The sequence below is a fragment of the Hylobates moloch genome, unplaced genomic scaffold (assembly GCF_009828535.3).
Source record: "Hylobates moloch isolate HMO894 unplaced genomic scaffold, HMol_V3 SCAFFOLD_21, whole genome shotgun sequence".
NCBI lineage: Eukaryota > Metazoa > Chordata > Mammalia > Primates > Hylobatidae > Hylobates > Hylobates moloch.
In genome coordinates this window covers 33,000,249-33,022,230 of record NW_026652296.1, presented here as the reverse complement: position 1 = coordinate 33,022,230, position 21,982 = coordinate 33,000,249, and the positions used below count along the sequence as shown (strand labels likewise).

Sequence of the window (21,982 nt, the reverse complement as noted above, 5' to 3'; positions counted from 1 at the left end):
CGCAGAAGACTTTGCTTTCTCCAGTGCCTCTATCTCACTCACCCCTTCACTCTCTAACCTGGCTTCAGCCCAACACTCCACTCAGAAAGCTCTGGGAATATCAACATCATTATATCCTGCTGATGCCTAATTCTATTTCTCCAGTTTAGACCTTTCCTATACCCCACACTTTTCTAGCATCTCTAGGTTGACAACTAAATAAATACATAAACAAGTAAACTCAGATGGTGATGAGTAGTGTGAAGAAATTAAAAGAAGGTGATGTGGCAGCACAAAAAGTAGTAGGGAGATAGGCCAGTAAGCTTTGGAGATATGAGAATGACAAGAGACAAGCCATGTGAAAAGCGCCAGGAAAAACATTTCAGACGGAGGGAACAGCACAGTCTTAAGGGAGAAAGAGGCTGATGTGTCCAAGCAGCATGAAGAAAATCAGCATGCCTGAAACACAGCAAACAGAGAACACCTTAAGAGATGAGAAGTGGGAGGTGGGCAAGGGGCAAAAGCAGAAATCGGGAGGCCAATTTCAAGGCTATTATGTGGCCCAGGAGAGAGACGATGGTAGGTCTCCCAGTTGTAGAGATGGAGGTGAAAAGCAGTCCGGTGATGGATTGGGGAGACATTCTAAAGGGAAAACTGACAGAACTTACTGACAGGCTAAACGTGGGGAATAAGGAAAAGGAGGAATGAGAGTTTGTTGCTTAGTTTTTCACTTATGCTGAGAAGGAACAACCATTGAGAGCACATTCAGAAAAACAGTGGAGGAGGGCATCAGGTGGCAATGAACTGATAGGACACAGCAGAGCTTCGTAGAGCAGCAGTTCTCAAAATGAAGTCCACAAAATGCTACAGGCCCTGAGATCCTTATGGGAGGTCCCAGGAGGTCAAAACTATATTCACAGTAAAACTAAGATAGCATATATTTTATCACCATGCTGGCATTTACTAATGGTTCAAGGAGAAATGGTGGGTGAAACTGCGGGCATCTTAGAACAAATCCAGACAGCAGCAGCAAATGGTACTAGTGATCACTGCTATTCTTCACCACCAACCACTCACAGAAAAAAGAAAAACTGCCAGTTTCATTTAAGGATATCTTGATTAAGCAGTTAAAAACTTCTAATGTTATTAAATCCTGACCAATTAGTAGACATCTCTTTAATATTCCGACAAGATGGAAAGTAAATATAAAACACTTCTTTTACCTAATAGAAGCACAGTGGTTTTCTCAATGAAAACCACTTTTGCGACTGTTTAAGTTGCTAGCTGAACTAGCTACTTTTTTCTTAGAACACCATTTACCACGTTTACTTGAAAGAACAATCAACAAACTATGGTTATTCAGAGTTGGGTATCTGGCAGACATTTTCTTAAAACTGAGGAAAGCAAGCCTGCCACTTCAAACAAAACAACTGACAGTATTTGCTGCCAAAGATAAAATACAAGCTTTCAAGCAGTAATTAGAATTTTGGAAAATTTGTTATCTGCCATACTTAGAACTTTTTGAGGAGATTGATGGTGATACTAACCAATGTGATTTTTAAAATATTATGTAATGGAATAAATATATCAACATATGGAAGATCTGCATAATTCAATGACCTGTTGTTTTCCAAATGACCTATATATATCATGTTACCAAAACATGGATGGGCAAAAGATCCATTCAGTGCAAGAAAACCAATGGATTTTAATTTAACAAGTACCAAAAGTTCCTTAACATAGTTTCAGATTCCATACTGCAATTTACTTTTAAGAAATTACTACTTGTTAAGTTTTGATATGGTATCAAAGAAGACTATATACAATCATTTTAAAATACTGTACTATTAAAATATCTTTTTTCCTACTTCTTATTCAAGTGAGGCCTCATCTTCTTGACATGCTTCAACCACAATAACATACTGCAACAAAGTGAATGCACAAGATATGATAATCCAGCTGTCTTTTATTAAGCTAGACATTAAAGAGATTTGCAAAAATGTAAAACAATGCCATTCTTTTCACTACAATTTTTTAAATATAGGGTTTTTTTTCATTAAAATATCATTTGTACTAACATGGCTTATAACTGTTGCTTTTAAATGAATAAATAATATTTCTTGGTTGTAAAAGTTCTAATATGGTGAACACAGATAGATAAACATAAACTTACTTGGGGCCGGGTGCAGTGGCTTACGCCTGTAATCCCAGCACTTTGTGAGGCCGAGGTAGGCAGATCACTTGAGGTCAGGAGTTCGAGACCAGCCTGGCCAACATGGTGAAACCCTCTCTACTACAAGATACAAAAACTTAGCTGGGCATGGTGGCACATGCCTGTAATCCCAGCTACTCGGAAGGCTGAGGCAGGAGAATCGCTTGAACCCGGGAGGCGGACGTTGCAGTAAGCCGAGATCACACCACTGCACTCCAGCCTGGGCCACAGAGCGAGATGCCATCTCAAAATAAATAAATAAAAAATAATACATAAACTTATTTGGAATCCTCAAAGTTTAAGAGTGTAAAGAGGTCCTGAGACCAAAAACGTCTTAGAAGTACTGCTTTAAAAGTCTCCCGTGAAGACAAGGAGAAAAAAGGCCAACAGCTAGAGGGACACAGTGGGTCCAGAGAAGGGATCATTTAGGCAATAATAGTTATTACAATTTTCTTATCCACAACAAAAATAGATACTTAGAAAAATAACACAATATTGTAATTCTCTAACGCTTTAAGCAAACCATTAAAAATATGTTAACTATGGCTGGGCGCAGTGGCTCACGCCTATAATCCCAGCACTTTGGGAAGCTGAGGCAGGTGGATCACTTGAGGTCAGGAGTTCGAGACCATCCTGGTTAACATGGTGAAACACCTTCTCTACTAAAAATACAAAATTAGCCTGGCGTGGTGGCATGCACCTGTAATCCCAGCTACTCAGAAGCTGAGTCAGGAGAATCGCTTGAACCTGGGAGGCGGAGGTTGCAGTGAGCCGAGATCACACCACTGCACTCCAGCCTGGGTGACAAGAGCAAAACTCTGTCTCATAAAAAAAAAAAAAAAAAAAATATATATATATATATAACCGTTTCTGAACTATTACAGTTGGAAATACACAAATTTGTGGTGTGTACAATTCATTTGCAGCATTAAATCAACATGAAACTTTTAAATTAATGAAGGCTAAGATAAAATTCACTTGTCAAATGAAAGGTTATCAAGTAATGTTTTAAGAACTTTATGCTACAGATTGTTAATTTTACTTGTGGGAAAACTAATGTCACACTGACTTCTATGCTAAAAAAAACAAAAATTAAGTCAGCCATTTCTACTTACTGTCCTTCAATGAGCCATGTGCACTTCGTTTTATATTTATAATTTCCAGGTCCATCTGTTACAAACCCAGAAGATCCAGTTAGTCTGTAATTTAAATCAAGAAAGAAAACTTAAGTCTGCTATATTAATTTCATATATTTTTATGTATTTTATATATTTTCATATATTAATATTTCTTAATTCTTAACATAATACAAATTAAACATAATGGGTACATTAACACATACTATAACCAGTAGAAAATGACTAGTTATATTCAGATTCCATAAATTTAGATGAAACAAATACTTATCATGTACATTAAAAAAGAAGACAGAAAAATATTAAAACCAACAGGAATGAACAAAACATACCTAAATCTTATCTTAATTTTATGTCATCCTTTTTCCTTTTGGTAAAGACAGGTCTCACTATGTTGCCCACGCTGGTCTCAAATTCCTGGCCTCAAGAGATCCTCCCACCTCGGCTTCCCAAAGCACTAGAATTACAGGCTTGAGCCTTCACACCCAACCATAAATTTCTTAAATTTATTTTTTGTAGAGACAGTCTCACAATGTTGCCCAGGCTTGAACTTCTGGCCTCAAGCAATCCTCCTGTCTTGGCCTCCCAAAATGCTGGGCTTACAGGCATGAGCACTGCAACCAGCAAGTATCTGTTGCTGTATAAAAATTTTTAATATTTAAGAAGGATGCTATTTCCTTCATCATGGCTGTTTCCAGATATTTTTCTTCCCTCTTTCATCAACATCACCACTCTGAACACATGCTCGCTTCTGGATCTGCCTCCCTTACCTTCTGAGTCATCTCCCAGCTACTCCTAATGCACTAAAGATATTAACAAATCGTTCACTTTCTTCCACTCATCTGCATCAACATCCTTAGATGTTCCATCCAAAATCCAGTCTCTCCATTTCTTAACCTCACCACTAACTATCTTTTCCTCCACCCCTCTTTAGCCATCCCCTTCTCTGGCCCTTGCTATTACCAGTAACAACATTACCACAAAAAAAGCACCCTAACCTCTGACTACTATCTCAACTCTCCAGTTCATTTAGCCTATTTTCCCCTTTCCAATGAGACTTCGGCCCCATAGAGACCACCAATCCACTGAACTATCATTTCTTCACTGTTCACCACCTACCATCCACACATTTCACTTTCTCACATACCTAGTTAAGACTCCATAATCCATCACAAGAATCATATCCTGCAAACTCCTTGATGTTGTTGCCTTTCTCTCCCTCTACTGTACTTGCCTGATAGAGATGTATCCATGCCTTACCCCCCAAAATCCATTCCACCCCAAAATGTCAGTCAAAGCCAATCATGTTTTCTCATGCCCCTTGCCACTGACTGATTAGAAATGTGTAACAATTAAAATTAGGTGTGGGCTGGGCATGGTGGCTCTTGCCTGTAATCACAGCAGTTTGGAGGCTGAGGCAGGAGGACTGCTTGAGGCCAGGAGTTCAAGATCAGGCTGGCCAACACAGCAACACCCTCATCTCTATTTTTCAAAATATCTATATCTATATAGATATAGATATACATCATATATAGATATAGACGCAGAAAAAAGATTAGGCTTTAATGCAACTGACAGAAAAACCTAAATAGTAATGGACTAACCACCAAGATAAAAAAATCCAAAGGTAAGCAATCCAGAGCATGTAATGCATTTCCATGATCATCAGGGAGCTAATGCTGTTCTATACTATTGCTCTGTCATCCCCAACATGTGGCTTCTACCTTATAATCCAAGATAGCGGCTCAGGCTCCAGCTATTATACCCAAATTCTACCCAGCAGGAAGGAGGAAAAGAAAACGGGGGGGTACACCCTCTCTCCCTCTGTTAAGTCGCATATGAAAATTCAACTTACATTCGATTAGTCAGAAGTTACTGACATGTCTACAAGTAGAGGGAGGCTGAAAATGTAGCTGTTATCCCAGATGATCATGTACCCATCAAAAAATCAGAATTCTTTTTACTAGAGAAGTAGAAAAAGGTGATGATGTGTAACCATGAATCTCTGACACAGCATGTAATCTAATACTTAGATGTGAGGGCACATCTGATGGATGACTTCCAGGAAATATTTTCTTATTCTTAAGAAAGTGTGTGGACAGGGAGACATGCCACCTAGATCTCCTCTTCAAGGAAGGACTTGCTGCCAGCAGCAGCAGGGAATGTGGTCAGCAGAACATCAATTTCTTCAGGGGCTGCCTTGCTGCAGGTCATGCCCTTCCCATGGCAGCCCATACCATAAAGAGGCCCATACCATAGGCTGGGCATGGTGGCTCACGCCTGTAATCCCAGCACTTTGGGAGGCGGAGGTGGGCGGATCACGAGGTCAGGAGATCGAGACCATCCTGGCTAACACAGTGAAACCCCGTCTCTACTAAAATTACAAAAAAATTAGCTGGGCATGGTGGTGGGCGCCTGTAGTCCCAGCTACTCGGGAGGCTGAGGCAGGAGAATGGCGTGAACCCGGGAGGCAGAGCTTGCAGTGAGCCGAGATCACACCATTGCACTCCAGCCTGGGCAACAGAGTGAGACTCTGTCTCAAAAAAAAAAAAAAAAAAAAAGAGTATAAAGGCCCAGGCATTTCAATCCAACATGGGACAACTCAAATAAGCAATCCCATCCCCAGAGTTCCCCTTTGTCAGGCCTGCATTGGAGCTCAACTTCTTTTGCCTAATTATGCTTTTCCTTCCAATAACACCTTCCTCTACAATACTATAATCAAGTTGTAACCCAAACTCAGCCTTAGCAAATGCTTTTTAAAAAACAACCTATGATAAACATCCAAGAAGAGACCATTCTTCTCTGTCTGGACTTTGCTATGGCTGGATTTTACAGCTGGAAGTACTACAGCCTGAACACAACGCCTGTGCTATGCCTGAACACAAAGCCAACACCAAGAATGACAAATCAAAGGAATGCAAAGTCCCTGAAAAACAGTGTCGACCACCCACAAAAATCACCTTACTCTAGGCTTCTAGTTTCTTAGGTAAATTTCCCACTGGTTGTTTTATTGCATGTGTGTGTGTACACACTTCCTTGATTCTTTGTCTTAGGGCCTAACATAAAAGGTTTTATGGCTCTCCACTGTGCTTCTTCTGCTCCTAAGAGTTTCAGTGGACTTCACATGAACACTTAGGTTTGCAAATCAGCATCAGTTTTATAAAACAAATATTTGTGCTTTTTGTTTTTTGTTTTTGAGACAGAATCTCTCTGACACCCAGGCTGGAGTGCAGTGGCAAGCTCAATGGCTCACTCCAGCCTCAAACTCCTGGGCTCCGGTGATCCTCCTACCACAGCCTCTGGAGTAGCTGGGACTACAGGCACACACCACTATGCCTAGCTAATTTATTTTAATTAATTTTTTTTTAGAGATGAGTCTTGCTATGTTGCCCAGGCTGGGAAATAGGTCAGTTTTATTTTAAATGTTTACTTAGTATCTTTAAACATACATATTTATATAATTTTACAGATAATGCATAGATATGATCACAAATTTTGTTGTTGTTGTTGTTTTAACCTACTTCCCCAGTTACTCTGACCCACCCTTGACCAAGGTAAACATTTAACCACCTAGGAGGAATTCTTAAATACTTTTCTTCATACTCACGACCCTATGATATAGGCACAGTTCTCTTATTTTTTGGTTACATAACTTATTATATACTTTTCTGCATCTTTCTTTGCTCACTCAACAAAACCTTATGGAAATTTCTCAAACTAATCTGGTATTAGTCTAATTTATTTTTTCTTTATGTAGCATAATATCCCACCTATGAAGGTATCATTTTTCCTCCCTTTCCCTACTAATGTTCATTTTGTTTTCAGTTGGCTGACAATATGCACATCACTGCAATAAATATCCCTATACATATGGCCTTACTTGGGCTTTTATTTCTAAGAATAGAAATCTTAAGAGGAGGTATACTAGGCCAAAAGGAATATGAATTTTAATTGTTAACCAAGCTGTCAAATTATTTTCCAAAAGCCTGTAACAATTCACATTTGCACCAGCAATGTATGAGAATATGCTATTCCCCACATCCTCTCAGCATTAGATGTTCCTGTTTCTTTTAAATTATGTGAGTTTTTAATTCAAAATTCCCTGTGTTCTAATAAATGGCCAAAAAGTGGTTACTGAAAGTTTAAAGGAATTTGAAAGAGAAAGTCCAGGAATATCAACCTAAAATTTCAGGTCAAGTTTTACAGTATCATTGATAATCTAGGTGTGGGCATGGGCAACACCTGTACCCTAGGAAAACCTAGTTCACTGGCAGTCACACAAAGGCATCAAACTGAAAGGCATTTCAATAATGCAAGGCTAGAAATATGAAGAATAAAAACCTTGCCACCACCAATTTCTTAGTTCAAGAATACTGAGGTAATTCTGCAGTGGAAACAAATATAGGGAGAATAGGGGAACAGGAGGCAGGTTTCAAAGGAGTCGTCTCACAGTTATTTCTTTCTACTTTACCAGTATTATTACCAGACAACGCAGCCTATAAAATCTCAACTTTTCTCATCTGTTAAGATTTTCTTTATGGTCAAGTACCTTGGACATTAAACTTTGACCACAGTTCCTTGGACATTAAAAAAAGATCTATTCCAGGAATTTAAAACACTATTTCTACACACATATAATTATTAAATGCACTATTCAATTCCTTATACTCATATTTTCATCTACTAGACCTAATTCTGATAAACATGTACTGAAATCCTGGACAGGCGCAGTGGCTCACACCTGTAATCCCAGCACTTTGGGAGGCTGAGGCGGGTGGATCATGAGGTCGGGAGTTTGAGACCAGCCTAGCCAACATGGCAAAACCCCGTCTCTACTAAAAATAAAAAAATAAAAATAATAAAAAATTAGCCGGGCATGGTAGCAAGTGTCTATAATTCCAGCTACTCGGGAGGCTGAGGTAGGAGAATCGCTTGAACCTGTGGGGCAGAGGCTGCAGTGAGCTGAGACTGCACCACTTCACTACAGCCTGGGAGAAAGAGCAAAACTCTGTCTCCAAAAGAAAAAAAAAAAAAAAAATATATATATATATATATATATATAAAAATCCCATACCATGCCTACTCTATCACACTACTCATTATTTTTGCTTTACGTGTTAAGCTTTTTAGCCATACAAGATTATGGCCATTGGATTTTCATAAAATATGCCTTTTACGATGGTAACAATCCACTTACCTAGTTTGATATTTAAATTTCACCTTGTCTATTATAATTATTGATCTTTTGGTTATTTTCCTGTATCTTGATCTTTATTCAACTCTTTTATTTTCAGCTTTACTCATCAAGTTTTCAATAGTTTGCTTCTTCGAAACAGGACTTGGTTAAGTTTTGTTTCTTAAACTAACCTGACAGTATTTTGCTGGCACAATACATAATCTGTTTGCATTTAGTTTAATGACTGCTATACCAATTTGATTCCTTCCAACCAAATGTTTAATCAATCTTAGTGAAAAGTAATTTACATATAATAAAATGCAGCCACTTCTCCCAGGCTGTAGTGAAGTGGTGCAATCTCAGCTCACTGCAGCCTCTGCCCCACAGGTTCAAGCAATTCTCCTACCTCAGCCACTTACGTGTACAATTTATAAGCTTTTGCCACCACGCCCGGCTAATTTTTCTATTTTTAGTAGAGATGGGGTTTCACCATCTTGGCCAGGCTGGTTTGAACTCCTGATCTCGTGATCTACCCACCTCAGCATCCCAAAGTGCTGGGATTACAGGTGTAAGCCACCATGCCCGGACTTCTGGTTGTTTTTTTGTTTGTTTGTTTTTATACTTTAAGTTCTGGGATACATGTGCAGAACATGTAGGTTTGTTACACAGGTATACACATGCCATGGTGGGTTGCTGCACCCATCAAGCCGTCATCTACATTAGGTATTTCTCCTAATGCTATCCCTCCCCTAGCCCCCCACCCTCCCAACAGGCCCCAGTGTGTGATGTTCCCTTCCCTGTGTCCATGTGTTCTAATTGTTCAACTCCCACTTATGAGTGAAAACATGCAGTATTTGGTTTTGTTCCTGTGTTAGTTTGCTAAGAAGGGTGGTTTCCAGCTTCATCCATGTCCTTGCAAAGGACATGAACTCATTTGTTGCTATGGCTGCATAGTATTCCATGGTGTATATGTGCCACATTTTCTTTATCCAGTCTATCATCGATGGGCATTTGGGTTGGTTCCAAGTCTTTGCTATTGTGAACAGTGCTGCAACAAACATATATGTGCATGTGTCTTTAGAGCAGAATGATTTATAATCCTTTGGGTATACACCCAGTAACGGGATTGCTGGGTCAAATGGTATTTCTGGTTCTAGAACCTTGAGGAGTCGCCACACTGTCTTCTACAATGGTTGAACTTATTTAGTCTCCCACCAACAGCATAAAAGCATTCCTATTTCTCCACATCCTCTCCAGCATCTGTGGTTTCCTTTTTAATGATTGCCATTCTAACTGGTATCTCATTGTGATTTTGACTTGCATTTCTCTAATGACCAGTGATGATTAACTTTTTTTCATGTTTTCTGGCCGCATAATGTCTTCTTTTGAGAAGTGTCTGTTCATATCCTTTGCCCACTTTTTGTTGGGGTTGTTTGCTTTTTTTCTTGTAAATTTGGTCTTTGTAGATTCTGGATATTAGTCCTTTGTCAGATGGACAGATTGCAAAAATTTTCTCCCATTCTGTAGGTTGCCTGTTCACTCTGATGATAGTTTCTTTTGCTGTGCAGAAGCTCTTTAGTTTAATTAGATCCCATTTGTCAGTTTTGGCTTTTGTTGTCTTTGCCTTTGGTGTTTTAGTCATGAAGTCTTTGCCCATATCTATCTCCTGAATGGTATTGCCTAGGTTTTCTTCTAGGGTTTTTATGGTTTTAGGTCTTATGTTTAAGTCTTTAATCCATCTTGAATTAATTTTTGTATAAGGTGTAAGGGGTCCAGTTTCAGTTTTCTGCATATGGCTAGCCAGTTTTCCCGACATCATTTATTAAATAGGGAATCCTTTCCCCATTGTTTGTTTTTGTCAGGTTTCTCAAAGATCAGATGGTTGTAGATGTGTGGTGTTATTTCTGAGGCCTCTGTTCTGTTCCATTGGTCTATATATCTGTTTTGGTATCATGCTGTTTTGGTTACTGTAGCCTTGTAGTATAGTTTGAAGTCAGGTAGCAAGATGCCTCCAGCTTTGTTCTTTTTGCTTGGGGCTGCCTTGGCTATATGGGCTCTTTTTTGGTTCCACATGAAATTTAAAGTAGTGTTTTCTAATTCTGTGAAGAAAGTCAATGGTAGCTTGATGGGGATAGTATTGAATCTATAAATTACTTTCGGCAGTATGGCCATTTTCACGATATTGACTCTTCCTATGCATGAGCATGGAATGTTTTCCATTTGTGTCCTCTCTTATTTCCTTGAGCAGTGGTTTGTAGTTCTTGAAGAGGTCCTTCACATCCCTTCTAAGTTAGATTCCTAGGTATTTTATTCTCTTTGTAGCAATTGTGAATGGGAGTTCACTCGTGATTTGGCTCTCATGAGTTTCTCTATTATTGATGTATAGGAATGCTTGTGATTTTTGCACATTGATTTTGTATCCTGAGACTTTGCTGAAGTTGCTTATCAGCTTAAGGAGATTTGGGGTTGAGACGATGGAGTTTTCTAAATATACAATCATGTCATCTACAAATAGAGATAATTTGACTTTCTCTCTTCTTACTTGAATACCCTTTATTTCTTTCTCTTGCCTGACTGCCCTGGCCAAAACTTCCAATACTGTGCTGAATAGGAATGGTGAGAGAGGGCATCCTTGTCTTGTGCCGGTTTTCAAAGGGAATGCTTCCAGCTTTTGCCCATTCGGTATGATATTGGCTGTGGGTCTGCCATAAATAGCTCTTACTATTTTGAGATAAGTTCCATCCATACCTAGTTTATTTAGAGTTTTTAGCATGAAGAGCTGTTGAATTTTATCAAAGGCCTTTTCTGCATCTATTGAGATAATCATGTGTTTTTGTCATTGGTTCTGTTTATGTGATGGATTACGTTTATTGATTTCCATTATGTTAAACCAATCTTGCACTCCAGGGATGAAGCCAACTTGATTGTGGTGGATAAGCTTTTAGATGTGCTGCTGGATGCAGTGTGCCAGTATTTTATTGAGGATTCTCATATCGATGTTCATCAAGGATATTGGCCTGAAGTTTTCTTTTTTTGTTGTGTCTCTGCCAGGTTTTGGTATCAGGATGATGCTGGCCTCATCAAATGAGTTAGGGGGGAGTCCCACTTTTTCTATCGTTTGGAATTGTTTCAGAAGGAATGGTACCAGCTCCTCTTTGTACCTCTGGCAGAATTCGGCTGTGAATCTGTCTGGGCCTGGGCTTTTTTTGGTTGATAGGCTATTAATTACTGCCTCAATTTCAGAACTCATTATTGGTCTGTTCAGGGATTCAACTTCCTGGTTTAGTCTTGGGAGGGTGTATGTGTCCAGGAATGTATCCATTTCTTCTAGATTTTCTAGTTTATTTGCATAGAGGTGTTTATAGTATTCTCTGATGGCAGTTTCTATTTCTGTGGGATCAGTGGTGATATCCCCTTTATCATTTTTTATTGTGTCTATTTGATTCTTCTCTCTTTTCTTGTTAGTCAAGCTAGCAGTCTATTTTCTTAATCTTTTCAAAAACCAGCTCCTGGATTCACTGATTTTTTGAAGGGTTTTTCATGTCTCTTTTTCCTTCAGTTCTGCTCTGATCTTAATTATTTCCTGTCTGCTAGCTTTTGAATTTGTTTGCTCTTGCTTCTCTAGTTCTTTTAACTGTGATGTTAGGGTGTTGATTTTAGATCTTTCCTGCTTTTTCCTGTGGGCATTTAGTGCTATAAATTTCCCTGTAAACACTGCTTTAGCTGCGTCCCAGAGATTCTGGTATGTTGTGTCTTTGTTCTCATTGGTTTCAAAGAACTTATTTATTTCTGCCTTAATTTCGTTATTTATCCAGTAGCCATTCAGGGGAAGGTTGTTCAGTTTCCATGTAGTTGTACAGTTCTGAGTTTCTTAATCCTGAGTTCTAATTTGATTACACTATGGTCTCAGGGACTATTATGATTTCCACTCTTTTGCATTTGCTGAGGAGGGTTTTACTTCCAATTACATGGCCAATTTTAGAATAAGTGCTATGTGGTGCTGAGAAGAATGTACATTCTGTTGCTTGGGGGTGGAGAGTTCGGTAGATGTCTGTTAGGTCCTGTTGGTCCAGAGCTGAGTTCAAGTCCTGAATATCCCTGTTAATTTTCTGTCTCATTGATCTGTCTAACATTGACAGTGGGGTGTTAAAGTCTCCCACTATTATTGTGTGGGAGTGTAAGTCTCTTTGTAGGTCTCTAAAGACTTGCTTTATGAATCTGAGTGCTCCTGTATTGGGTGCATATATATTTAGAATAGCTAGCTCTTCTTGTTGCATTGATCTCTTTAACATTATGTAATGCCCTTCTTTGTCTTTTTTGATCTTTGTTGGTTTGAAGTCTGTTTTAACAGAAAGTAGGATTGCAACCCCCTTTTTTTTTTTTTGGCTTCTATTTGCTTGGTAAATATTCCTCCCTCCCTCTGTTTTGAGCCTATGTGTGTCTTTGCACATGAGATGGGTCTCCTGAATACAGCACACTGATAGGTCTTGACTCTTTATCCAATTTGCCAGTCTGTGTCTTTTAATTGGGGCATTTACACTTAAGGCTAATATTGTTATGTGTGAATCTGATCCTGTCATTATGATGCTAGCTGGTTATTTTGCCTGTTAGTTGATGCAGCTTCTTCACAGTGTCCATGGTCTTTACAATTTGGTATGTTTTTACAGCGGCTGGTACTGGTTCTCCTTTCCATATTTAGAGCTTCCTTCAGGAGATCTTGTAAGGCAGGCCTGGTGGTGACAAAATATCTCAGCAATTGCTTGTCTGTACAGAATTTTATTTCTCCTTCGCTTATGAAGCTTAGTTTGGCTGGATATGAAATTCTGGGTTGAAAATTCTTTTCTTTAAGAATGTTGAATATTGTCCCCCACTCTCTTCTGGCTTGTAGGGTTTCTGCTGAGAGATCTGCTGTTAGTCTGATAGGCTTCCCTTTGTGGGTAACTCGACCCTTTCTCTCTGGCTGCCCTTAACACTTTTTCCTTCATTTCAACCTTGGTGAATCTGACAATTATGTGTCTTGGGGTTGCTCTTCTCCAGGAGTATCTTTGTGGTGTTTTCTGAATTTCCTGAATTTGAATGTTGGCCTGTCTTGCTAGGTTGGGGAAGTTCTCCTGGAAAATATCCTGAAGAGTGTTTTCCAACTTGGTTCCATTCTCCCCATCACTTTCAGGTACACCAATCAAACGTAGGTTTGGTCTTTTCATATAGTCCCATATTTCTTGGAGGCTTTGTTCCTTTTCATTCTTTTTTCTCTAATCTTGTCTTCATGCTTTATTTCATTAAGTTGATCTTCAATCTCTGATATCCTTTCTTTTGCTTGACTGATTCGGCTATTGATACTTGTGTATGCTTCACAAAGTTCTTGTGCTTTGTTTTTCAGCTCCATCAGCTCGTTTATGTTCTTCTCTGAACTGGTTATTCTAGTTAGCAATTCCTCTAACCTTTTTTCAAGGTTCTTAGCTTCCTGGCATTGGGTTAGAACATGCTTCTTTAGCTTGGAGGAGTTGTTATTACCCACCTTCTGAAGGCTACTTCTGTTAATTCATCAAACTCATTCTCCATCCAGTTTTGTTCCCTTGCTGGCGAGGAGTTGTGATCCTCTGGAGGAGAAGAGGCGTTCTGGTTTTTGGAATTTTCAGCCTTTTTGCGCTGGTTTTTCTTCGTGGATTTATCTACCTTTGGTCTTTGATGTTGGTGACTTTCGGATGGGGTTTCTGCATGGATGTCCTTTTTGTTGATGGTGATGCTATTCCTTTCTGTTTGTTAGTTTTTGTTCTAACAGGCCCCTCTGCTGCAGGTCTGCTAGAGTTTGCTGGAGGTCCACTCCAGACCCTGTTTGCCTGGGTATCCCCACTGGAGGCTGCAGAACGCAAAGATTACTGCCTGTTCCTTCCTCTGGAAGCTTCATCCCAGAGGGGTATCTGCCAGATGTCAGCTGGAGCTCTCCTGTATGAGCTGTCTGTTGACCCTTGATGGGAGGTGTCGCCTAGTTAGGAGGCACGGGGGTCAGGGACCCACTTGAGGAGGCAGTCTGTCCCTTAGCAGAGCTTGAGTGCTGTGCTGGGAGATCTGCTCTCTTCAGAGCCGGCAGGCAGGAACGTTTAAGTCAGCTGAAGCTGTGCCCACAGACGCCCATTTCCCCAGGTGCTCTGTCCCAGGATGATGGGAGTTTTATCTATAAGCCCTGGACTGGGGATGCTGCCTTTCTTTCAGAGATGCCCTAATCAGAGAGGAGGAATCTAGAGAGGTAATCCGGCTATGGAAATTTAGATCATTTATATCTTTTCTCTTTTCTAATAAAAACATTTGCAGGTACAAATTCCTCTCTATATACTGCTTTAGCTGCATTCTACAAATGTAACAGACTGTGTTTACACTTTCATTCATTCCAAAATGTTTTTCTAATTTCTCTTATTTCTCCTCTGACCTATGTGTAATTTAGATGTTGCTTAATTTCCAAATGTTTGGGGAATTTTTCTAGTTATCTTTTTGTTAATGATTTATATTGCAATTCCACAGAAACTCCGGCTCACGTCTGTAACCCCAGCATTTTGGGAGGCCAAGGTGGAAGAATCACTTGAGGCCAGGAATTTGAGACCAGCCTAGGCAACATAGTGAGACCTCATCTCTACTAAAAATTAAAAATAAAAAATTAGCTGAATGTGGTACAGTGTACCTGTAGTCCCAGCTACTCAGGCGGCTGAGGTGAGAGAATCATTTGAGCCCACAGATAGAGGCTGCAGTGAGCTACAATCCCAACACTTCAGCCTGGGTGACAGAGCGAGTGAGACCCTGTCTTCAAAACAGAACACACATGACATATGGTTTCAAACCTTTTAAACGCATACTTGTTCTATCATCCAGCATATAGTCTATTTTACTGAATGTTCCAAGGGCACTTGAATGTGTAATCTGCAGTTGATATGTATCATGTTCTCTAAGTGCCAATTATGTCAAGTTAACTGACAGGGTTATTCACGTCTTCTATATCCTTCCTATTTTTCTGTATACTTGCTTTATCGATATTGAAAGGCAAATGTTGAAATCTGCAACTATAATTGTGGATTTGCACATTTCTCATTTTAGTTCTGACCATTTGTACTTCATGTATTTTAGAACTCTGTTGCTAAACACCTACAAATGTAGGACTGTTCTGTCTTCTTGATGAATTTACACGTTTGTCTTTATGAAATATTTCTATCTCTGTTAATATTCCTTGTTTATGTGAAATCTACTTTGTTTTTGGGTTTTTTTTTTTCTCTTGACTCTTATTTTAGATTCAGGGGTATGTGTGCAGGTTTGTTGCATGGGTAAATTGCGTGTTGCCGAGGTCTAATGTACAAAGAATCCTTTGTACGCAAAGTACCTAATACTTTGCATACACCTTCATTCATTCCAAAATGTTTTTCTAATTTCCCTTATTTCTCCTTTGACCTGTGTGTACTCATAGTACCTAACAGGTAGTTTTTCAACCCAACCCCGCCTCCCAACCTCCCCTCTCAAGTAGTCCCCAGTGTCTATTGTTCCCATCTTTGTGTCCACGTGTATTCATTGTTTAGCTCCCACTTATAAGAACATGTGGTATTTCATTTTCTGTTCCTGTGTTAATTCACATGAAGTCGACTTCGATCTTCATATAGCCACTCCAGTTTTCTTTTTCTGAGACTACACAATTTATTCACATTTAGTAGATGACCTAAATATTAATTTTGTTCTTTCCATCTATATTTTGTTTGTTGCTTAGTTTACATTGCTATCTTCTTTTTTCTTTTTCCTTATTTTACTAGTGTGATAAAGTTGGGGTGCAGGCCAGGTACGCCGGCTCATGCCTGTAATCCCAGCACTTTGGGAGGCTGAAGCAGGCAGATCACTTGAGGCCAGGAGTTTGAGACCAGCCTGGCCAAAATGGCGAAACTCCATCTCTACTAAAACTACCAAAAAATTATCTGGGCATGGTGGCACACTCCTATAATCCCAAGTACTCTGAGTCTGAGGCACTAGAATCATTTGAACCCAGGAGGCGGAGGTAACAGTGAGCCAAGATCCCACCACTGCACTCCAGCCTGGATGACAGAGCAAGATTCTGCCTCAAAAAGAAAAAAGAAAAAAAAAAGTTGTCATTCATTTAATTTCCCCCTTTACCTGGAAATACTACTGAACTTTTCCATCTTATCATGGTTATCTTCCCTTTCCTGCCTTTCACTGTTGAAAGCATATGTCTTTACTATAATTTATAAACAAGATGTCAAACATTTCCCCTACAAAAACACTCCACACTTACCCACTCCTTTCCTATTCCCAACCCCAAAAATGAGACTCCTAAGATACATCTACCCTTTGTTCCTTTCCCTTCCCTCTCTACTCTATGACATCTTTGGCACATTTTTTCCTGCAGAGCACCCCAATTCCTATATTTTGCAGAGACAGCTCAATACTCATTCAAAACTTTTCCTTATGGCCATTCTATTAAAGAGGTCTAATGGAGCACTTATATATTCCCAGCCCAACCTCATCCATTAAGGTATAATTTTAAATATAAAACCAAGTTCATTGTTCACCGCTCTTCACTTTCTTCTTCAATTTTATAGTCTCTGTTCTGCTTCATTTATTTGCCTCAAATAGGATACTCGAGTGGTATACTCTGAATTTATATAGATCCCTAAACATCTTTCTTTTACCTGTACAGATAAATACCTTGGCTGGATATGGTATTCTTGGATTGCAGTCATTTTTCTCTCAGTAGCTCTAGATGCTAATTCACTGCTTTTTAGCTATAGTTATCAAATTTGAAATGTGATGCCTGTCTTTTTTTTCTCCTGTGGCTTACTGCCACTCCTCCATTCATTTCCTTTTTCTGTTCTTTTCTTTTCTTTTCAATAGCTGTGGGGATACAGATAGTTTCTGGTTACATAGATGGGTTCTTTAGCGGTGACTTCTGAGATTTTAGTGCACCCATCATTCAAACAGTGTACACTGTACACAATATGTAGTCTTTTCTTCCATCTGTTTCTTTCTCTCCTTCTGGAAGTCCTATTATTCAAATTTTGGACATCTCAAATTTCTCCTCCAAGTTTCTTTGCTTTCATAATTTCTATCTCTTTATATATTTGCTCTCCAAAAATTTCTTGCACTGCCCCTCTTTTAATTCATTTGCTGAATTGTCTAATGAGGAAATCATAGATTTCAGCTCCAGAAAGTTATTTGTTTGAAAAAGTACATTTAACTCTCTTTAAATGTTCTAGATTTTTAATTTAAAAATTGGAAAGCCAGTCTCACATGGATGTATTCAAGTAGACAGGCTGTGAGTACACTGTGTGTTAACCTATAGGAATCTTCTCTGTTCTCAGATCTCCCAGTACTGCTTCAGCCTCAAGCACAGGTTAAGACTCTGCCCATCCATTCAGCAACACATTGGCCTTGTAGAGATCAAGAAGGCCTACATATACACTACATATATAGGCGCTATGTACCATCTTCCAGGATCTGCAGCTTCATGGTCCTTGATCCTTGCTACAATGGCCAGCTACACACCAGTTCTCTCTGCTTGGAAGGATCACTACAGAACCAGATCCTACAGTTTTCTGTAGGGCCCCACAGCAGGCTGGCTCAAGAGAACCAGAGTGCTAGTAGGTAGCTGAGGGAGTCAAGGAAGCAGGCCTCATTCAGGCTGCCATTTTCTTCATATCCCCCTTGGCTCCTCCTTATTATTAAAGTGCATCTGAGTTTGGGTTTTCTGTTGTTTCCAATCAAAAGTATCCCAACTACTTATTTTACCAATTCTAAAATGAACACTTTTAAAACTAATAGCTCAGAAATCAGGATATATTATAAAATCTATGGTATGCCACAGTTTAAATGACAGTGTTTTTTCTCAGTTCACAAAATAACAGTGCATTTTACACTCAATGGCACCTTGGTAAGCTGCAGTTATACATATGGCAACTCTAAACCTGGAGGAGCCCAACTCTCTGCTTACTCTATATATCAACGAGCAGCTAGATAAGGCTAGAGACAAAATATTATGCTATTTGGTCTCTTTTCACACTTACAAACACACATCTCATATAGACTCTCCGCACTGTGGGTCAATCAATAATTCATTTCCCTGGTCAATTCACTTTTTACACCTTATTTTCTCTCTATTTCCTAAACCTTCTTCCCTCTCTTCAATTTTAGCTGATAATTAGTGGATTATCTTACTTGTTTCATATCTACTTTCTTCCAGTGGAATGTAAACTTCACAACAGCATGGATTTTTGTCTGTTCTGTTGACTATTTCCAGTGCCTAAAAGTATGCCTGGCATTCTAATGGCACTCAGTGAATAGTTGTAGAAAGAATAACTAATGGGGAGAGAACTATATATATATTTTTTCCCACTACTAAATGCATGTACTATGCCTCTCCTCTAGTTACAAAGAATAAATGGTTTAAGCCCATTCAGAGTTGCATCATCTACCTGGGTCCAGAATTCTCAAACTCCACCCAATCAAGGGCATCACCAATGCAAACCTAATTCTAACTTTCACCCAATACTTTTACCCTCTGCTGGATTAGCTGTGTGTTAACCTATAGGAATCTTCTCTGTTCTCAGATCTCCCAGTACTGCTTCAGCCTCAAGCACAGGTTAAGACTCTGCCCATCCATTCAGCAATACATTGGCCTTGTAGAGATCAAGAAGGCCTACATATACACTACATATATAGACGCTATGTACCATCTTCCAGGATCTGCAGCTTCATGGTCCTTGATCTTTGCTAGAATGCAATGAGCTGTTGCATTCTCTTCTTAAAAAACAAACCCCCTTCTGCTCATATTCTTCAGGCTACTGTCTACTTCTCTTCTCACTTTTATATAAAAAATCTTGTTGAAAGTTGTCTACTTTGACTCAACGCTCTCACCAAATTTCTTAACCAACATCAACTGGACTTTAACCCTTACCCTCTTCTGAAATCCCTTTGTTAAGGTACATAAGGTAAATCTCATAGCATTCAAAAATCTAGTAACTCTCTTCTTAAAACCCTTTTAACCTGGTCCCCCAAACCCTCCACTCTGGGTTCTCTGGCAGCTTCTTCTCAGTTCACTTTAGTAAATCTACCTGCCTTCCCAATCTCTAAAATGTAGCCTCGCTTCTCTACCTAAAGACTGTTTCTCTACCTAATTCACTAGGTAGGTGATCTCACACTGTCTCAAAGCTTTACATACCACCTATATACATTTTTAACAACCAAATTTTCATCCCTAGAATGGTAACACCATTCTCCTGATTATTCCAAGTAAAAACTAGGAATAATGCAAGCATAACATCTGTTTAAAAAATTCTATTTTTCCTTTCTAACATTTATCACTTTAGTACTTTTCTTGCCCTACTGCAGCTGTTTTAGACCTTCATTACAATACTGAAAATGAAAAGAACCTGTGATGGAAGTATCCTGTCTTATTCCCAGTCTCAGGGAAAAGCTTTCAGTACTTCACCATACAGTGTGATAGTTACCCTAAATTCTTTGTACAGGCTCTGAATATATTAAGGAAGTATCTTTTTTTCTTTTATTTTTTTGACACAGGGTCTTGCTCTGTCACCAAGGCTGGAATGCAGTGGTGGGATCATGGCTCACTGTAGCCTCAACTACCCAGGCTCAAGTGATCCTCCCACTTCAGCCTCCCCAACAGCTGGGACTACAGGCACACACCACCATGCCTGGATAATTTTGTTATTTTTGTAGAGACAGAGTCTCACTATGTTGCCCATGGTGGTCTCAAACTCCTGGCCTCAAGCAATCCTCCCACCTCAGCCTCCCAAAGTGTAAGGATTACAGGCATGAGTCACCTCGCCCAGCCAAGGAAGTATTTTCCATTCCTAGTTTGTTAAAAGTTTTTATCATTAACGTATTGAATTCTATTTTTTTAAATTACCTATCTACTAAAATAATCATTTATGCTGTAAATGTTATTTTCAAATATTAAATCAACCTTAAATTTCTCAAATAAACCCACTTGGTCATGATTTCAGTATTTCACTAAACACAGTCTGCAAATATTCTGTTTACATTTTTTCCATCTATGTTCATAAGATAGACTGACTTGCTGTTTTCCTTTTCTTTCAGGTTTTTATAACAAAATGATGCTGGTTGTATAAAAACAAGAATAGAATTTCACCTATTTTCCTATGCTCTGGAAGAGTCTGTGTAAGATTGGTGAAATGCCTATAAAAGTTGGGAAGAACTGACTGGTGAAGCTATCTGGACATGGAGTTTTCTTTTTATAAGTTGGTTTTTCTAGAAATTTGCCATTTCATCTAAAATTTTCAATGTATTGGAATAGTCATTAATAATATCCTCCTGAGGGCGGTTCCAAGATGGCTGAATAGGAACAGCTCCAGTCTACAGCTCCCAGCGTGAGCGATGCAGAAGACAGGTGATTTCTGCATTTCCAACTGAGCTACTGGGTTCATCTCACTGGGGCTTGTCAGAAGACATGATTGTATATCTAGAAAACCCCATCGTCTCAGCCCCAAATCTCCTTAAGCTCATAAGCAACTTCAGCAAACTCTCAGGATACAGAATCAATGTGCAAAAATCACAAGCATTCTTATACACCAATAACAGACAAACAGCCAAATCATGAATGAACTCCCATTCACAATTGCTTCAAAGAGAATAAAATACCTAGGAATCCAACTTACAAGGGATGTGAAGGACCTCTTCAAGGAGAACTACAAACCCCACTGCTCAACGAAATAAAAGAGGGCACAAACAAACGGAAGAACATTCCATGCTCATGGATAGGAAGAATCAATATCGTGAAAATGGCCATACCGCCCAAGGTAATTTATAGATTCAATGCCATCCCCATCAAGCTACCAATGACTTGCTTCACAGAATTGGAAAAAACTACTTTAAAGTTCATATGGAACCAAAAAAGAGCCCGCATTGCCAAGTCAATTCTAAGCCAAAAGAACAAAGCTGAAGGCATCACGCTACCTGACTTCAAACTCTACTACAAGGATACAGTAACCAAAACAGCATGGTACTGGTACCAAAACAGAGATTTAGACCAATGGAACAGAACCAAGCCCTCAGAAGTAATACCACACATCTACAACTATCTGATCTTTGACAAACCTGAGAAAACCAAGAAATGGAGAAACAATTCCCTATCTAATAAATGGTGCTGGGAAAACTGGCTAGCCATATGTAGAAAGCTGCAACTGGCTCCCTTATTTACACCTTATACAAAAATTAATTCAAGATGGATTAAAGACTTAAATGTTAGACCTAAAACCATAAAAACCCTGGAAGAAAACCTAGGCAATACCATTCAGGACATAGGCATGGGCAAGGACTTCATGACTAAAACACCAAAAGCAACGGCAACAAAAGCCAAAATTGACAAATGGGATCTAATTAAACTAAAGAGCTTCTGCACAGCAAAAGAAACTACCATCAGAGTGAACAGGCAACCTACAGAATGGGAGAAAATTT

At 39.2% G+C, this 21,982-nt stretch overlaps 1 protein-coding gene across 5 annotated transcripts in view; it reads right to left on the bottom strand.

Moving 5' to 3' along the window:
* ATRN (attractin) overlaps positions 1-21,982 on the bottom strand; it is a 187,505-nt gene that overhangs the window by 114,946 nt on the left and 50,577 nt on the right. For 4 of the 5 annotated variants that reach the window (XM_058432761.1, XM_058432758.1, XM_058432759.1 and 1 more), the window contains exons 2-3: positions 3,307-3,390; positions 1,848-1,901 (exon numbers count right to left, since the gene is read on the bottom strand). In XM_058432761.1, the coding sequence (XP_058288744.1) occupies positions 1,848-1,900 (53 nt within the window). In that variant the 5' untranslated portion in view covers position 1,901; positions 3,307-3,390. The remainder of the gene's footprint in view (positions 1-1,847; positions 1,902-3,306; positions 3,391-21,982) is intronic. The other variant, XM_032143129.2, reaches the window with a different exon arrangement.